The sequence below is a fragment of the Theropithecus gelada genome, chromosome 3 (assembly GCF_003255815.1).
Source record: "Theropithecus gelada isolate Dixy chromosome 3, Tgel_1.0, whole genome shotgun sequence".
Lineage (NCBI taxonomy): Eukaryota > Metazoa > Chordata > Mammalia > Primates > Cercopithecidae > Theropithecus > Theropithecus gelada.
In genome coordinates this window covers 12,498,377-12,517,660 of record NC_037670.1, presented here as the reverse complement: position 1 = coordinate 12,517,660, position 19,284 = coordinate 12,498,377, and the positions used below count along the sequence as shown (strand labels likewise).

The following is a 19,284-nucleotide window of genomic DNA, read 5'->3' as shown; positions in this document are numbered from 1 at the left end:
AGCTCAGGAGTCGAGGCTGCAGTGAGCTGTGATTGAACCAGTGCGCTCCAGCCTGGGCAACAGAGTGAGACCTTGTCTCTAAAAAATAAAAATAAAAAAATAGGCCAGGCATGGTGGCTCACACCTTTAATTCCAGCACTTTGGGAAGCCGAGGCAGGTTGATCACTTGAGGTCAGGAGTTCGAGACCAGCCTGGGCAACATGGTGAAACCCTGACTCTACTAAAAATATATAAAAATTAGCCAGGAGTGGTGGTGTGCACCTGTAGTCCCAGCTACTCAGGAGGCTGACGCAGGAGAACCGCCTGACCCCAGGAGGTGGAGACTTCAGTGAGCTGAGATCACACCACTGCATTCCAATCAGGGCAACAGAGTGAGATTCCGTCTTACAAAAATATAAAAAGAAATAATTTTTTAAAAAGACAATAATGAGGGCAGGGTGCAGTGGCTCACACATGTAATTCCAGTGCTTTGGGAGGCTGAGGCGGGTGGATCACTTGAGGCCAGGAGTTTGAGACTAGCCTGGCCAACATGGTGAAACCCCACCTCTACCAAAAACGCAAAAATTAGCCAGACATGGTGGTGCACACTTGTAATCCCAGCTACTTGGGAGGCTGAGGCAGGAGGATCGCTTGAACCTGGGAGGTGGAGGTTGTAGTGAGCTGAGATCGTATCACTGCACTCTAGCCTGGGTAACAGCCTGGGTAACACACACACACACACACACACACACACACACACGCGTGACATTAATGAATGTAATCTAGGTTGCTGGTTTGCTTCTCTGTTTTGTTTTTTTGTTTTTTTGTTTTTTTTTTTTTGAGATGGAGTCTTACTCTGTCACCAGGCTGGAGTGCAGGTGTGATCTCGGCTCATTGCAACCTCCACCTCCCGGGTTCAAGTGATTCTCCTGCCTCAGCCTCCCGAGTAGCTGGGATTACAGGCACGCACCACCACACCTGGCTAATTTTTGTATTTTTAGTAGAGACGAGTTTTACCATGTTGGCCAGGATGGTCTTGATCTCTTGACCTCGTGATCGGCCGGCCTCGGCCTCCCAAAGTGCTGGGATTACAGGCGTGAGCCACTGTGCATGGCCGCTTTTCCCTTTCTTTGTGACCCCACCTTCTTTAGTTAGATGTCTAAAATGAGCAGAAAAAATAATGCTATGACCTGGGGAATTTGAGTGTTTGCTCAGATCCCTGTTCAGAAAGCAAAGCTTCGCTAAAGCAGCAGTTGGTATGTCCTGTGCAGAGTTCTTATCTTGCCTGTTCCCTTCCTTTGCCCAGGGGGTCACTATATCTACCTTGAGGCTGACAAGTTCTCCCAGGCAGGGCAGTCGGCCAGACTGGTGAGCCGGCCCTTCTGCGCCCCGGGTGACATCTGCGTGGAGTTCGCGTACCACATGTATGGCCTTGGGGAGGGTACTATGCTCGAACTCCTCCTGGGAAGTCCTGCGGGGAGCCCTCTGATTCCTCTCTGGAAACGCCTGGGGTCTCAGCGCCCTTACTGGCAGAACGCCTCCGTCACCATCCCCTCAGGACACCAACAGCCCATGCAGGTGAGAGACAGAGGCGGGGGTCCTGTCTGTGTGGGGTGACAGGGCCAATGCCTGGGATCTGGGGGCGCCACCAGTGCTGAAGAGGTGGAGAACTGGAAAGAGAGCCAAGAAAAGGGGAACTTCATGTTACGGAAAGTGAGAAAGGGGCCGGGACAGGGCTGGACCGTTGAGGCTGGAACAAGGTGACATTTTGGCAGAGGACAGACTCTATGCCCAGCGGAATCACAGAGTTGCTGGAGATTCATTTTTGTTTCTCTCTCCATCTTTCTCCCTTGTCGCCTTCAGCTGATTTTCAAGGCCATCCGGGGCAGCAACATGGCCTTTGTGGTTGCTATGGGTTTCATCTTGATCAATCCTGGGACTTGTCCAGGTAAGACCAAAGCCCAGGCTCCAGGAAGGGGGCAGTGCCCTGAGATCACCATTCCCCAGGGTTCTCTCTATGACCTGCTTAAAATGCAGGTCCTGGCCGGGTGCGGTGGCTCAAGCCTGTAATCCCAGCACTTTGGGAGGCCGAGACGGGCGGATCACGAGGTCAGGAGATCGAGACCATCCTGGCTAACACGGTGAAACCCTGCCTCTACTAAAAAATATAAAAAACTAGCCAGGCGAGGTGGCGGGCGCCTGTAGTCCCAGCTACTCGGGAGGCTGAGGCCGGAGAATGGCGTCAACCCGGGAGGCGGAGCTTGCAGCGAGCTGAGATCCGGCCACAGCACTCCAGCCTGGGTGACAGAGCAAGANAAAAAAAAAAAAAAAAAAAAAAAAAAAAAGGCGGGTCCTCCCTGGAGCCCGAATTCTCACCCCGCTGGCTTTATTTTCCATCTTCTACCCACCTCTCCTTCCCCTGCACTTCAAGATGTTTGCCTGGGTGAATGTGGCTTAGATACCATGGATTTTGGGGGCTGGATCCAGAACTCCTTCCTTCCCCTGCAATCTTGAAAGTCAGACCCATATCCTATTCATTTTTGCTTTTCTCGTACCCAGCACAATATCTGACATATATTACTGTTTGTTGAGTGAATGAAGGTTGGGGGTTGGGAGTAGAAAGAAAGGTGTAAATAAGTCGCCCATTGGAGCCCACTCCAATTAGATGGTAGTGAAGAGGGTGGTGGTATGGTTTTGACTAAACTCCAGGGATTCTTTTTTTTTTTCTTTTCAGTAAAAATGCTACCAGAGCTTCCTCCTATATCTCCAGTTTCTTCCACTGGCCCTTCTGAAACCACCGGCCTCACAGAAAACCCTACAGTTTCCATAGAAAAACCCACCGTCACCACAGAAAAGCCCACAGTCCCCAAAGAAAAGCCCACCATTCCTGCAGAAAAACCCACCATTCCCACAGAAAAACCCACCATCCCTACCGAAGAGCCCTCTTTCCCCACAGAAAAACCCACCATCCTCACAGAAGAGCCCACCATTCCCACAGAAAAACCCACCACTCCCTCAGAAAAACCCACCATCCCTACCGAAGAGCCCTCTTTCCCCACAGAAAAACCCACCATCCCCACAGAAGAGCCCACCATTCCCACAGAAAAACCCACCATTTCCACAGAAAAGCCCACCATTTCCACAGAAAAGCCCACCGTCCCCGCAGAAGAGCCCACTACCACCACTGAGGAGACCACCATCTCCACAGAAGAGGCTGCCATCCCCACAGAAAAACCCACTGTCCCCATGGAAAAACCCACTATCCCCACTGAAGAAACCACCACCTCCATTGAAGAGACTACCATCTCCGTAGAAAAACCCACCATCCCCACGGAAAAACCCACTATCCCCACGGAAAAACCCACCATCTCCATTGAAGAGACTACCATCTCCATAGAAAAACCCACCATCCCCACAGAAAAACCCACCATCCCCACGGAAAAACCCACTATCCCCACGGAAAAACCCACCATCTCCATTGAAGAGACTACCATCTCCACAGAAAAACCCACCATCCCCACAGAAAAACCCACCATCCCCACAGAAAAACCCACCATCTCCACAGAAAAACCCACCATCTCCACAGAAAAACCCACCATCCCCATTGAAGAGACTATCATCTCCACAGAAAAACCCACCATCCCCACAGAAAAACCCATCCCCACAGAAAAATCCACCATCTCCACAGAAAAACCCACCATCTCCACAGAAAAACCCACCACCCCCACAGAAAAACCCACCACCCCCACAGAAAAACCCACCATTCCCACGGAAAAGCCCACCATCCCCACGGAGAAACCCACCATCCCCACAGAAAAACCCACCATCCCCACAGAAAAACCCACCATCCCCACGGAGAAACCCACCATCTCCACAGAAAAACCCACCACCCCCACAGAAAAACCCACCATTCCCACGGAAAAGCCCACCATCCCCACGGAGAAACCCACCATCCCCACGGAAAAAACCACCATCTCCCCAGAAAAACCCACCATCCCCACGGAAAAACCCGCCATCCCCACAGAGAAGCTCACAGCCCTGAGGCCACCCCATCCCAGTCCCACAGCCACTGGGCTGGCAGCCTTGGTGATGTCTCCACATGCTCCAAGTGCCGCTATGACCAGTGTGATCCTAAGCACTAACACAACCCCCAGACCCAATACAGGTATGAGGTGGATGGAGTGTGGGCCAAGGCTGAATGTGAGAGAGAGTGACTAGGAGAGAGTCAGGGAAAGGGATGCTTCTGGTAGAAAGCTTCTAGTTGCTTCTAGATGCTTCTAGTGCTCTCAGGGCAGAGCTGAAGCAGTCCATGGTGACTTCAGAGGAAATGGGGAGGACTGCCCAGAGTGAGAGGGATGGCAGGGCTGGAGTGGGTGGGGGTGTCAGGACCCAGCCACGAGGCTTCCTTCTCCTTGTTTGTTATTGAGATATAATCCATATTTCATAAAATTCACCCTTTTAAAGTGTACAATTCTAGACCGGGCATGGTGGCTCACACCTATAATCCCAGCACTTTGGATTGGGGCCAAGGCAGGAGAGTTGCTTGAGCACAGGAGTTCGAGACCAGCCTAGGCAACATACATAGCAAGAGCCTGTCTCCACTTTAAAATGGAAAAAAAATAAAAATAAAAAAATTAGCTGGGTGTGGTGGTGCACACCTGTAGTCCCAGCTACTCGGGAGGCTGAGGTGGGAGGATCGCTTGAGCCTGGGAGGTTGAGGCTGTAGCAAGCCATGACTGGGTCACTGTACTTTAGCCTGGGCAACAGAACGAGACCCCATCTTAAAAAAAAAAAAAAAGCAAAAGCAATTCTATGGTTTCTAGTGTATTCCCAAGGTTGTGCAACCATTATCACTTTCTAATCCAGACATTTTCTTCACTCCAAAAAGAAACCCTGTACCTATTAGCAGTCCTCACTCCACCTTCCCCCAGCCCCTGGCAACCACAAATTTCTTTCCTTTATCCATGGATTTGCCAGTTCTGGACAGTTCATACAAATGGAATCATGCAATATGTGAACCTTTATGTTTAGCTTCTTTCACTGAGTGTAATGTTTTCCGGGCCATCCATACTGTAGCATGCATCAGGACTTAATTCCTTTAAAAAAAGTATTTCTTATTGTTTATATTTTTGAGACAGGGTCTCGCTCTGTCACGCAGGCTGGAGTGCAGTGGCGTGATCTCGGCTCACTGCAACCTCCGCCTCTGGGGCTCAAGCAACTATCCTGTTTCAGTCTCCTGAGTAGCTGGGGCCACAGGCCTGCACCACCAGGACCGGCTAATTTTTGTATTTTTAGTAGAAACGGGGTTTCACCATGGTGGCCAGGCTGGTCTTGACCTCCCAAAGTCCTGGGATTACAGGGGTGTAATCCTGTAATTACACTTCAGTCTCGGCCTCCCAAAGTCTTGGGATTATAGGGGTGAGCCACTGTGTCCGGCTCTAGGGTTTCACCCTGTTGGCCAGGCTGTTCTTGAACTCCTGGCCTCAAGTGATTCGCCTGCCTCGGCTTCCCAAAGTGCCGGGATTACAGGTGTGAGCCACCGCGCCCAGCCTAAAATTGTTTTATTTTTAAATTTGTTTTGTAGGGATGGGTCTCACTACGTTGCACAGGCTGGTCTCAAACTCCTGGCCTCAAACAATCCTCCCACCTCAGCCTCCCAAAGTGCTGGGATTATAGGTGTGAGCCACCACACCCAGCCTTCAGGCCTTTTTATGGCTGAATAATACGGTCCTGTTTCCTAGAGAAGAACTTGAGTTTGGGGGTAGAGGAGAGACAGGGAGACTCCCTGAGAAAGCTGTGGAATGAAAGCATGACACAGGCTGTTTTCTCCTTAGAGCGCTGCCCCCCAAATGCACACTACGAATCCTGTGCTTGTCCTGCTTCGTGCAAGAGTCCCAGGCCTAGCTGTGGGCCGCTCTGTCGGGGGGGCTGTGTCTGCAACCTTGGCTTTTTGTTTAGTGACAACCACTGCATCCAGGTCTCTTCCTGCAATTGCTTCTACAACAACAACTACTATGAGGTAAGCCCCTCGGGATGCTCTGGTCCCATGAGGGAGATTGATGGCAGAACACCTGGGTGCCAGCTCCATCTGCTCCCCAGGTGAAGGAACGGGGATCATCGGATAGTCCCAAGGGGTCAGCTCAGAAGCAATGGTTACACGACAGCGAAGTTTTTCATTCATTTCTTTTTTTTTGAGACAGGGTCTCGCTCTGTCGCTCAGGCTGGAGTACAGTGGCATGATAGTGGCTCACTGCACTTCCTGGGCTCCAGTGATCCTCCCACCTCAGCCTCCCAAGTAGCTGGGACTACAGGCACATGCCACCATGCCCAGCTAATTTTTGTATTTTTGGTAGAGACAAGGTTTCACTACGTTGCCCAGGCTGGTCTTGAAATCCCGAGTTCAAGCAATCCTCCTGCCTCAGCCTCCCAAAGTGCTGGGATTGTAGGCATAAGCCACTGTGTCTGGCTTGCCACATTTAGTTTTTTCTTTTTTGAGACAAAATCTCGCTCTGTCACCCAGGCTGGAGTGCAGTGGCACGATCTCAGCTCACTACAACCTCCACCTCCTGGGTTCAAGCAATTCTCTGCCTCAGCCTCCCAAGTAGCTGGGATAACAGGCTCACGCCACCATGCCCGGCTAATTTTTGTTATTTTTAGTAGAGATGGGGTTTCACCATACATTCTTTACCTCTTTAAATCTTTTATCCGTATTTATAAAGTGTACACAATAAGATTTTCTACCTCATATAAGATTGTTGCAAAGACGAAATTAAGTCCTAACACATACAATTACTTAATAAGTTAATTATTATCATTAGCAATTTATGATAAATACATGCAACCTATTAATTAAAAGTGCATTAAAGGGCCCGGCACGGTGACTCACACCTGTAATCCCAATACTTTAGGAGGCCGAAGTGGAGGGACTGCTTGCTTGAGCCCAGCAGTTTGAGGCTGCAGGGGGCTATGATTGCACCACTGCACTCCAGCCTGAGTGACAGAGAGACCCTGTCTCTAAAAAAAAAAAAAAAAGTGTGCATTAAGTAATTCATTAATGTCCAGAGCCTCTTCTCAGCTCCAGGTGTTCTTCTTCCCATTGACATTACAGCTTCTGCTTGTCCCTTTTGGGACTATTATTTCCTTCCCTTGCCCCCTTTAACCAGTCTCCTGGGTCTCTCTGAGTTGCTGCTGAGATTAGCTTCAGCCACAGCCTGGGCAGAAAGATCTGTTACAACCATTGGCACCAAGAGGCTCTTCCCTCTGCCCTAGGAGGCGTGTATTCACTTCTTTTTTTTTCTTTTCTTTTCTTTTCTTTTGGTGGGGGGGCAAACTATTCACTCACTGTCCTCTATTGATGCAAAAACCATTCTAGCCGTTTTTGTTTGTTTGATTTTGAGACAGAGTTTCGCTCTTGTTGCCCAGGCTGGAATGCAGTGGCGCCATCTCCACTCACCACAACCTCTTCTTCCCGGGTTCAAGCAATTCTCCTGCCTCAGCCTCCCAAGTAGCTGGGATTACAGGCATGAGCCACCACGCCCGGCTAATTTTGTATTTTTGGTAGAGACAGGGTTTCTCCATGTTAGTCAGGCTGGTCTCGAACTCCCGACCTCAGGCGATCCACCCGCCTTGGCTTCCCAAAGTGCTAGGATTACAGGCGTGAGCCTCCGCACCTGGCTGTGTTCACTTCTAATAGGTTCATTTATGCATTCAAGAAATGTTTGTTTAGTACTTTCTTCAAAGGTTTTTTTTTTTTTTTTTTTTTTTTTTGAGATGGAGTCTCGCTCTTGTTGCCCAGGCTGGAGTGCAATGGCGCCATCTCCACTCACTACAACCTCCTCTTCCTGGGTTCAAGCAATCCTCCTGCCTCAGCCTCCCAAGTAGCTGGGATTATAGGCATGAGCCACCACGCCCAGCTAATTTTGTATTTTTAGTAGAGACGGGGTTTCTCCATGTTAGTCAGGCTGGTCTTGAACTCCTGACCTCAGGCGATCCACCCGCCTCGGCTTCCCAAAGTGCTGGGATTACAGGCGTAAGCCTCTGCACCCGTCTGTATTCACTTCTAATAGGTTCATTTATGCATTCAAGAAATGTTTATTTAGTACTTTCTTCAAAGGTTTTTTTTTTTTTTTTTTTTTTTTTTTTTTGAGATGGGGTCTGGCTCTGTTGCCCAGGCTGGTCTATGAACTCCTGGGCTCAACCCATCCTCCCATCTCAGCCTCCCGAAGTGCTAGGATTACAGTGGTGAACCGCCACACCCAGCCTATGTAGTACTTTCTACTCTCCTGGCCCTGGGGTTGCTATGGATAGGTCGTGGTCCTTGCCCTCATAATGCTCTCAGATGCAGAGACACACATGGGGTTTTGGTTTACTCCTTCATTCAGCAAGTATTTATTGAATGAGAGCGTTCATGGGAGGACTAAGATGTTGGGTAAAGACAGACATTGGCCGGGTGCAGTGGCTCATGCCTGTAATCCCAGCACTTTGGGAGGCCAAGGTGGGCGGATCACCTGAGGTCAGGAGTTCGAGACCAGCCTGGCCAACATGGAGAAACCAAGTCTCTACTAAAAATACAAAAATTAGCCAGGCGTGGTGGTGCACACCTTTAATTCCAGCTACTCGGGAGGCTGAGGCATGAGAATCGCTTGAACCCAGGGGCGGAGCTCACAGTGAGCCAAGATCGTGCCACTTCACTCCAGCCTAGGCAACAGAGCGAGACTCCATCTCAAAAAAAAAAAAAAAAAAAAAAAAAAAAGACAGACATAAGGCTGGGTGCGGTGGCTCACACCTATAATCCCAGCACTTTGGGAGGCCAAGGCAGGAGGGTCACTTGAGCTCAAGAGTTCAACACCAGCCTAGGCAACATAGCAAGACTCCATCTCTCCAAAAAAAAAAAAAAAAAAAAAAAAGATCGGGCATGGTGGCATGTGCCTGTAGTCCCAGATACTTGGGAGGTTGAGGCAGGAGGATGGTTTGAGCCCAGGGGGTCAAGACTGCAGTGAGCCATGATTGCGCCACTGCACTCCAGTCTGGGCAACGGAGTAAGACCCTGTCTCTTAAAAAACAAAAACAAGTGGGAGGAGAGAAGCGTTCTGGGAGGAGAGAAAAGTGTGTGCAAATGTGCTGTCATGGTGAGAATATCAAGTATCAATTAGGTGGTGGGGAGAGGAATCACATGAGGAAGGTCAGGTCTGCATGGGAGGGCAGCCTCTCTCCCGGGCACAGTGGAGGGAAAGAAAGAATAGCTGGTCACGGAGGCTCACGCCTGTAATCCCAGCACTTTGGGAGGCTGAGGCAGGTGGATCACCTGAGGTCAGGAGTTCAAGGCCAGCCTGGTCTACATGGTGAAACCCCATCTCCACTAAAAATACAAAAATTAGCTGGACACGGTGGTGGGTGCCTGTATTCCCAGTTACTCAGGAGGCTGAGCCACGAGAATCACTTGAACCTGGGAGGCAGAGATTGCAATGAGCTGAGATCAGACTCCATCCAAAAAAAAAGAAAGAAAGAAAAAAGGAAGGAAGGAAGGAACGAAGACAAAGAAAGGAAGGAAAAAGGAAAAGAAAAGAAGGAAGGAAGGAAGGAAGAAACGAAAGAGGGAAGGAAGGGCCGGGCTCAGTGACTCGTGCCTGTAATCCGAGCACTTTGGGAAGCCAAGGCAGGCAGATCTCCTGAGGTCAGGAGTTCAAGATCAGCCTGGCCAACATGGAGAAATCCCATCTCTACTAAAAATACAAAAAATTTGCTGGGCATGGTAGTGGGCATCTGTAGTCCCAGCTACACAGGAGACTGAAGCAGGAGAATTGCTTGAGCCCGGGAGGTGGAGGTTGCAGTGAGCCGAGATCGCACCACTGCACTCCAGCTTGGGCAACAGAGTGAGACTCCATCTTAAATAAATAAATAAATATAAAAAAGAAAAAGAAAAGAAAAGTGAGAAGGACTCTAGGAGCTATATGACCATGTGACCTCACTTCCCTTTCTCCCAGCCTGGGGCAGAGTGGTTCAGCCCCAACTGCACAGAACGTTGCCGCTGTTGGCCAGGGAGTCGGGTCGAGTGCCAAATCTCTCAGTGTGGGACACACACTGTGTGCCAGCTTAAGAATGGCCAGTATGGATGCCACCCCTATGGTGAGAGCCCCTCCCCATGCTGTCCCCGCCTGCCAGCCTGTTGGAGTGGACTTGATGCCAGGATCCCAATCCCTCAATTGAGCAGAGGAACGGGGGCCTGCCACCAGGCAGCGGGTGGGCCGGCGTGTGGGGTCCAGCCTGGAGGGACCACAGAAGCAGCTTCGCCTGTTCTTTCCCCCTCCCAGCAGGCACTGCCACCTGCTTGGTCTACGGAGATCCTCACTATGTCACCTTTGATGGGAGGCACTTTGGCTTCATGGGCAAGTGCTCTTACATCTTGGCCCAACCCTGTGGCAACTCAACAGGTAGGCCCTGGAGATGCCTCCGCGGTCTGGGGGAAGGGTCTGTGGGCAGTACTGCTGGGCATGAGGCATGGTGGGTGGCAGGAAGTGGCAGGGCGCAGATGGGGGAAGAGGCAAAATAGGAGCAAGTTCTTCTGTAAGGTGAGGGTTGAAGGCCGGGCACAGTGGCTCACACTGGTAACCTCAGCACTTTGGGAGGCTGAGGCAGGAGGATCACTTGAATCTAGGAGTTTGAGACCAGCCTGGGCAGCACAGCAGGACTCTCATCTCCATGAAAAGAAAAAAAAAATTAAAAATCAGGCCAGGCGCAGTGGTTACGCCTGTAATCCCAACACTTTGGGAGGCCGAGGTGGGTGGTTCACCTGAGGTCAGGAGTTTGAGACCAGCCTGGCCAACATGGTGAAACCCCACCTCTACTAAAAATATAAAAAATTATCTGGGCATGGTGGCAGGCACCTGTAATCCCAGCTACTCGGGAGGCTGAGGCAGGAGAATCGCTTGAACCCGGGAGGCAGAGGTTGCAGTGAGCAGAGATTGCACCACTGCACTCCTGCACTCTAGCCTAAGCAGTAAGAGTAAAACTCCATCTCAAAAAAAAAAAAAAAAAAAAAAAATCAGCTGGATGTAGTGGGACACACCTATAGTCCCAGCTACTTAGGAGGCTGAGGCAGGAGGATCACTTGAGCCTGAGATTTGGAGGCTGCAGTGAGCTATGATCACACCACTGCACTCCAGCCTGGGTAGCACAGTGAGACCCTATCTTGAAAAATAAATAAATACATACATAAATGAAGTTAAAAAAAAAAAAAAAAAAGAAGAAGAAGAAGGTAGTGGTTGGGGAGCACAGACGCCCTGGAGGATGTTCTAGCCACTGAACGGAGACAGACACGTTGCGGCTGCAGGCTCTCCTGACAGAGGCAGTTGTGGTCTGCTGCTGTGTGGGTCCGGCCTCCCCTGCTGGACTTTGGGGCCAGTGTCTCTGTGGTGTTCATCTCTCTCTGCGGCGCTGGGCTCAGGGCACTGCTTGTGGCGGATGTTGAGAAATGAGCCACTGGACTCTTTTCATTCTTCTCCCCACCCAGACCCATTCTTCAGGGTGACAGCCAAGAATGAGGAGCAGGGACAGGAAGGTGTGTCCTGCCTAAGCAAAGTCTACGTGACCCTTCCCGAGACCACCGTCACCCTGCTTAAGGGCAGACGTACTCTGGTGAGCCCTGTTCCGCCCCCACCATCCTTGCAGGGTCTCACTGTGTGTCCTGGCTGACTCTTCCAGGCCCTGAACCCTTCCATGGATGGGATTCCACAAGACAGTGGCCTGCAATCCCAGCTCCTTGGGAGGCTAAAGTGGGAGGATTGCTTGAGGCCAGGAGTTTGAAGCCAGCCTGGGCAAGATAGCAAGACCCTGTCTCTTTAAAAATAGAAAAAATTAGCCTGGTGTGGTGGCACTTGCCTATTGTCCCCTCTACTCCAGAGGCTGAGGTGGGAGGATTGCTGGAGCCTGGGAGGTCGAGGCTGCAGTGAGCTGTGATTGTACCATGGCACTCCAGCCTGGGCAACATAGTAAGACACTGTCTCTTAAAAACAAAAACAAAACAATGGTGAGGAAACTCTAGTCCACTCCTGGTGGATGAGATTGTTAGGCTGCTGTGGATGGTGTCCTGCCTTCCAGCCATGGAAATAGAAGTCTGCTGGGGTCGTCCTTGACCCCCAGATCTGTCTCTCTGTCTCTTGCCTCTGCCCTGCCTTTCCAGGTTGAGGGTCAGCGAGTTACTCTCCCAGCCATACCCTCTAAAGGCGTCTTCCTGGGTGCAAGCGGGCGATTTGTGGAGTTGCAGACGGAGTTTGGTTTGCGGGTGAGATGGGATGGTGACCAGCAGCTGTATGTGACTGTGTCCAGGTGAGGCGGTGTCCCGGCCAGGCAACTGCCACTTCTTCCTGCTGCCCACCCTGCCCACTCCCCTTCCATCCCTGGCAGCACTACTTGATCCTTTATGCATCTCCTGATGGGTGGGAAGCACCCTGCTTAAGTGGCAGGGCTCTCTTTGGACCAGGAGACAGGAGAAAATGGTTTCGGGGCATGTGATAGATAGCAGGATGGACGTACATGCTTTGGTAATGTGCTAGAAGAAGCACTAGTGAGTTCTGGAGGCTTTCAGAAGGGCAGACACCTGGTCCCATTCTCAGAGGAAGAGTGGCTCCCCAGATGGACAAAACAAGGGAAAGAAAGATTCTTTTTCTTTTTCTTTTTTTTTTTTTTTTGAGACAGGATCTCTCGCTCTGTTCCCCAGGCTGGAGTGCAGTGGTGCTATCTCGGCTCCCTGCAACCTCTGCCTTCCAGGTTCAAGCGATTCTCCTGCCTCATCCTCCCAAGTAGCTGGGATTACAGGCATGCACCACCATGCCCAGCTAATTTTTGTATTTTTAGTAGAGACAGGATTTCACCATGTTGGCCATGCTTGTCTCAAACTCCTGACCTCAGGTGATCCTCCTGCCTCAGCCTCCCAAAGTCTTGGGATTACAGGGGTGAGCCACTGTGCCCAGTGAAAGAAAGACTTTAGAAAAATAATTTATAGCGGCCAGGTGCAGGGGTTCCCGCCTGTAGCTCTGCACTTTGGGAGGCTGAGGTGGGAGAATCCCTTGGGGCCAGGAGTTCCAGACCAGCTTGGGCAACATAGCGAGACCCCATCTCCACAAAAAAATTTAAATATTAGCCAGGCATAGTGGTCTACAACTATAACCTCAGCACCCTGGGAGGCCGAAGCAAGAGGATCACTTGAGTCCAGGAGTTCCAGACTAGCCTGGACAACATAGTGAGATCCTGTCTCTTAAAAAATAAAAAACAAAATTAGCTGGTTGTGGCAGTACTTGCTTGTAGTCTCAGCTACTCAGGAGGCTGAGGTGGGAGGATCGCTTGAGCCTAGGAGTTGGAGGCTGCAATGAGACGAGATTGCACCACTGCGCTCCAGCCTGAGCCACAGAGGGTGACCCTATCTCTAAAATAAATAAATAAATAAATAATTTGGCCAGGCACGGTGGCTGACACCTGTAATCCTAGCACTTTGGGAGGCTGAGGCAGGCAGATTATCTGAGGTCAGAAGTTTGAGACCAGCCTGGCCAACATGGTGAAACCCCGTCTCTACTAAAAATACAAAAAAATTAGCTGGGCATGGTGGTATGTGCCTATAATCCCAGTTACTTGGAAGGCTGAGGCAGGAGAATCGCTAGAACCTGGGAGGCGGAGGTTGCAGTGAGCCAAGATTGCACCACTGCACTCCAGCCTGGGTGATAGAGGGAGACTCCATCTGAAAAAAAGAAGAATAAAATAAAATAAAAATAAATAAATAAATAAGGCGGGAGTGTTTTAGGGCCAGCAAGGGGTTTGCTGTGGCTGGACAATGAACAGAGGGGAAGGAGGCTTGGGGTAGAGCCATGGGGTCCTCTTGTCCAGTCCGCACCTCTTCATCTTCCTCACGCCCTCTGCTTTGGGACCCCAGCTCCTTGCCTTCTCCGCCACTGCCCCTCGAGGACCGAGGCTCCTCCTCTCCATTAACTCCAGCTCCTCTCCTGTTCCCCCAGCACCTACTCTGGCAAACTCTGTGGTTTGTGTGGAAACTATGACGGCAACAGTGACAATGACCATCTGAAGTCGGACGGCAGTCCAGCAGGAGACAAGGAGGAGCTGGGGAACAGCTGGCAGACGGACCAGGATGAGGACCAGGAGTGAGCAAGGAGCCCTCCCACGGGGGCCCCGGGAGGGTCCTGTCCCCTTCCTGGCACTCTCTTTCTTTCTTTCTTTCTTTTTGTTTTTGAGATAGAGTCTCCCTCTTTCGCTCAGGCGAAAGTGGTGCGATCTTAGCTCACTGCAACCTCCACTTCCCAGGCTCAAGCAATTCTCCTGCCTCAGAAACCCGAGTAGCTGGGATTACAGGTGCTCACCACCACACCCGGCTAATTTTCTTATTTTTGTAGAGATGGGGTTTCACCATGTTGGCCAGACTGGTCTCAAACTCTTGGCCTCAAGTGATTCACCTGCCTTGGCCTCTCAAAGTGCTGGGATTACAGGTGTGAGCCACCACGCCACCATGCCCAGTCCTCCTCCGCCCCATTTTCTTTTTTTTTTCTTGAGATGGGATCCCCCCTCTGTCTCCCAAACTGGAGTGCAATGGCACGATCATGGCTTACTGTAGCCTCAAACTCCTGGGCTCAAGCAATCCTCCCTTCTTTGCCTCCCAAGTAGCTTGGATTATACCATGCCCAGCTAACTTTAACAAAATGTTTTGGTAGAGATGGGGAGTCTCACTATGTTGACCAGGCTGCTGGCCCTCCCCAACTTTTCTTTTTTTTTTTTTGAGATGGAATCTTGTTCTGTCACCCGGGCTGGAGTATAGTGGCGCAGTCTCAGCTCACTGAAACCTCTGCCTCCTGGGTTCAAGTGATTCTCGAGCCTCAGTCTCCCTAGTAACTGGGATTATAGGCACACGCCACCACACCTGTCTGATTTTTGTATTTTTAATAGAGACGGGGTCTCATCATGTTGGCCAGGCTGGTTTCGAACTCCTGACCTCAGGTGATTCGCCTGCCCTGGCCTCCCCAAATGCTGGGATTACAGGCATGCACCACCGCATCCAGCCTGTGCCCTCCCTTTAAAAATGACTGGCATTGCCCCTTTCTCCTCTCTACCCTGGAGATTTCAAGTTGTTCTTTCAGTTATTCAATATTCTTCTTCGTTTGTTTGTTTGTTTGTTTGTTTGTTTTTAGAGACAGGGCCTTGCTCTGTCACCCAGGCTGGACTGCAGTGGTTCAATCACACCTCACTGCAGCCTCCAAGTCCTGGGCTCAACTGATCCTCTCACCTCAGCCTCCTGAGTAGCTGGGGCTATGGATGTGCGCCACCAAACCCAGCTAATTTCATATTTATTTTTGTAGAGATGGGATCTCACTGCGTTGCCCAGGCTGGCCTGGAACTCCTGGGCTCAAGCGATTCTCCCTGCCTCGGCCTCCCACAGTGCCTGGCCAGGGCTCGGTGTTCAGACGTCCTCTGGGAGGGGTTTCTCAGCTGACAGGCTGGTTTGCCAACCAGGACCTGGCCTGCCAACCTTGCTGCCTGCTGGGTTAGGGCTGAGCTGGAAGCGAGTCTTTGTCTTTAGGGCATTTGGGGTGGGTCTCTTGCAGGTGTCAGAAGCACCAGGTGGTGAATCCCCCGTCTTGTGATTCATCTCTGCAGAGCAACATGTCGGGGCCTGGATTCTGTGGACGGCTGGTTGACACCCGTGGCCCGTTTCAGTATGAAGGAGGGCAGGCAGGGTCACGCAGGGGTGGTGCTTGGCACCTGGGCTCCTCCAAGGGTCTGGCCCCATCTACCCCATTCCCCCTGACTTGGTCTCTCCCTGTAGGACATGCCTGCTGCATGTGAAGGCCACTTCCTTCTTCGACAGCTGCATGCTTGATATGTGCAGATTCCAGGGACTGCAGCACCTGCTGTGCACACACATGTCCACCATGACCACCACCTGCCAGGACACAGGCCATGCTGTGAAGCCCTGGAGGGAACCCCAGTTCTGCTGTGAGTTGTGCCAAATGCAGGGGAGAGGCCAGGCGCAGTGGCTCACACCTGGATCCCAGCACTTTGGGAGTCCGAGGCGGTGGATCACGAGGTCAGGAGTTCGAGACCAGCCCGGCCAGCATGCTGAAACCCCGTCTTTACTGAACATACCAAAATTAGCCAGGCATGGTGGCATATGCCTGTAGTCCCAGCAACTCTGGAGGCTGAGGCAGGAGAATCGCTTGAACTTGGGAGGTGGAGGTTGCAGTGACCCAAGATTGCACCACTGCACTCCAGCCTGGTGACAGAGTGAGACTCCATCTCAAAAAACAGTAAAAATAGGCTGAGCACGGTGGCTCATGCCTGTAATCCCAGCACTTTGGGAGGCCAAGGCGGGTGGATCATGAGGTCAAGAGTTCAACACCAGCCTGGCCAAGATGGTGAAACCCTGTCTCTACTAAAAATACAAAAATTAGCCGGGTGTAGTGGCACATGCCTGTAATCCCTGCTCCTCAGGAGGCTGAGGCAGAGAATTGCTTGACCCCGGGAGGCAGAGGTTGCAGTGAACCGAGATCGTGCCATTGCACTCCAGCCTGGGTGACAGAGCGAGACTCCGTCTCAAAAATAAATAAATAACAAATAAATAAATAAAATAAAAATACAAAAATTAGCTGGATGTGGGAGTGGGCGCCTGTAATCCCAGCTACTTGGGAGGCTGAGGCAGGAGAATCGCTTGAACTCAGGAGGTGGAGGTTGCAGTAAGCAGATATTGCATCACTGCACTCCAGCCTGGGCAACGAGAGTGAAACTCTGTCTTTAAAAAAAAAAAAAAAAAAAGTGTTTTTGTGCAGCCAAGTCATCACATGCAGGCACACAGTACAGGCCCTAGGCAGGGGAGGCAACGAGGCTGCCTCCCAGCTCCTGGTGTGGCCCAGCTCTTTGGGGAAGCTGCTTCAGGGCAGGTCTACCCCCTGACTCAGACCTCACAGGTGGCCCCATTCCCCTGCAGGCCAACAGCTCACCTGGGGCATGTTTTTACAGCAGCGTGACCAGTGGTGGGTCGGTCAGTTCCCACCATAGGTTTATCTAAGGCTCTCAGGGCGGGCGCCTTAGTGCTGGCCCTGCAGCCCCAGGGAGCCAGCCAGGCTTCTTGGGGAAGCTTCTCACAGTCACTCTCTCTTCTCGAGATTGGCCAGAAGCCTGGAGCTGGGACCCTTCTGAACGTGTCTTTCCTGTTTCCCACCTGGCCTCGTGGCTTGTTCGTCTCCTTCTCACCCAAGCTTTTCCCTCCACCAGCAATGGCTTGCCCGCCCAATAGCAAGTACTCCCTGTGTGCCAAGCCATGCCCTGACACCTGCCATTCAGGATTCACCGGCATGTTCTGCTCAGACCGGTGCGTGGAGGCCTGTGAATGCAATCCAGGCTTCGTCCTCAGTGGCCTCGAGTGCGTACCTCGCTCCCAATGTGGGTGCCTCCACCCTGCAGGCAGCTACTTCAAGGTGAGCGGCTGCGTGGACCTCTCAGCCCTGCAGCCAGAAAGGGCCTGCTCCCTGCTCTCACACCCCCTGCAAGCTCTTTCTTTTCTTTTTGTTTCTTGTTTTGTTTTGTTTTTGAGACAGAGTTTCTCTGTCCCCAGGCTGGAGTGCAGTGACGCGATCTTGGCTCGCTGCAACCTCCGCCTCCTGGGTTCAAGCAATTACCCTGCCTCAGCCTCCCGAGTAGCTGGGACTACAAGCGTGTGCCACCATGCCCAGCTAATTTTTGAATTTTTAGTAGAGACAGGGTAGGGGGCGGTTTCACCATGTTGGCCAGGATGGTCTTGACCTCTTGACCTCGTGATCTGCCCACCTGGGCCTCCCAAAGTGCTGGGATCATAGGCATGAGCCACCACGCCTGGACCTTGGTTTTTTTTGTTTTTTGTTTTCTGTTTTTGAGACAGAGTCTCACTCTGTTGCCCAGACTGGAGTTCAGTGACACGGTCTCAGCTCACTGCAACCTCTGCCTCCTGGGTTCGAGTGATTCTCCTGCCTCAGCCTCCCGAGTAGCTGGGATTAAGGCACGTACTACTACGCCAGGCTGATTTTTGTGTCTTTAGTAGAGATGGGATTTCGCCATGTTGGCCAGGCTGGTCTCAGACTCCTGACCTCAAGTGATCCGCCCACCTTGGCCTCCGAAAGTGCTGGGATTACAGGCGTGAGCCGCCACACCTGGCCTCGGATAGATCAGTTTTGGTTGAAATGATGAACAGACCCAGAAATGATGAAGTGACTGAAGCAGTGAATGGATGCCGAGCTTTTGCAGCGAATCTCGGAGCTTCAGGAAGAGAGGATGTCTCCCCACGATTAAGCCAGTGATCTGGACAGCTCTGGTGGGCTCTGCTGTCAGATCTGGGAACAAACAAAACAAAACAAACCACTTTCTCTTCCTTCCCTGCTGTCTTCCCCCAGGTAGGGGAGCGGTGGTACAAGCCGGGCTGCAAAGAGCTGTGCATCTGTGAAAGCAACAACAGAATTCGCTGCCAGCCCTGGAGGTGTAGGGCCCAGGAGTTCTGTGGCCTGCAGGATGGTATCTATGGCTGCCATGCCCAAGGTGAGCCGTCAGGGTGGAAGGTGAGCCAGGGGCTGCCCAGGCAACACCAGGCAAGGTGATGGGTCCTGCCCAAAGCAGCTTCCCCAGACAGCTGAGTCTCCACCAAGGCCTAGGAGGGGCAGCATTGTCAAGGACCCAGAGGGTGAGGTTGGGGACGTCAGTGTTTCTCTTCGGCAGCTCCAAACCAAGCCAACCACACTTCCTAGGGAAACACCGCATCTGTGGGTGGGCTGTGGGGACCATGCCGGTGTGGACTCGCCAGTGTGGCAGCTCTGGGTCAGAGCTTCCGGGGAGTGGAGCAGTGAGACTGTGAACTCCATCTTCTCCTCCGCAGGTGCCGCCACCTGCACGGCCTCGGGCGATCCCCACTACCTGACCTTCGATGGCGCCTTGCACCACTTCATGGGCACCTGCACCTATGTCCTGACCCGGCCTTGCTGGTCCAGGGCCCAAGACAGCTATTTTGTTGTGAGCGCCACCAATGAGAACCGCGGGGGGAACCTGGAGGTCTCCTACATCAAAGCTGTCCACGTGACGGTCTTTGACCTCAGCATCTCACTGCTCAGAGGCTGTAAGGTCATGGTGGGTGTCTTCCTCCTGCCTCCTGAACCCTGAACACCCAGCCTGCTTGCTTCTCTCCTGTGCCCCTCCTTGCCCCCATGCCCACCTCTCTGGCTCCTTAGAGCACCTGGGAGGCACCTGCAGCTGACCCAGACCTTCGTCCTTGGACTCCCTCCTCCCTCTGTG

General features: G+C 51.9%; 1 protein-coding gene across 1 annotated transcript in view; it reads left to right on the top strand.

The window, feature by feature from the left end:
* ZAN (zonadhesin) overlaps positions 1–19,284 on the top strand; it is a 62,364-nt gene that overhangs the window by 12,889 nt on the left and 30,191 nt on the right. The window contains 14 exon segments of the mRNA XM_025379755.1: positions 1,286–1,557; positions 1,843–1,927; positions 2,714–4,144; positions 5,814–5,998; positions 9,963–10,104; positions 10,290–10,409; positions 11,489–11,613; positions 12,158–12,303; positions 13,983–14,126; positions 15,579–15,689; positions 15,800–15,969; positions 17,245–17,447; positions 18,396–18,537; positions 18,872–19,119. Of these exon segments, the coding sequence (XP_025235540.1) occupies positions 1,286–1,557; positions 1,843–1,927; positions 2,714–4,144; positions 5,814–5,998; positions 9,963–10,104; positions 10,290–10,409; positions 11,489–11,613; positions 12,158–12,303; positions 13,983–14,126; positions 15,579–15,689; positions 15,800–15,969; positions 17,245–17,447; positions 18,396–18,537; positions 18,872–19,119 (3,524 nt within the window).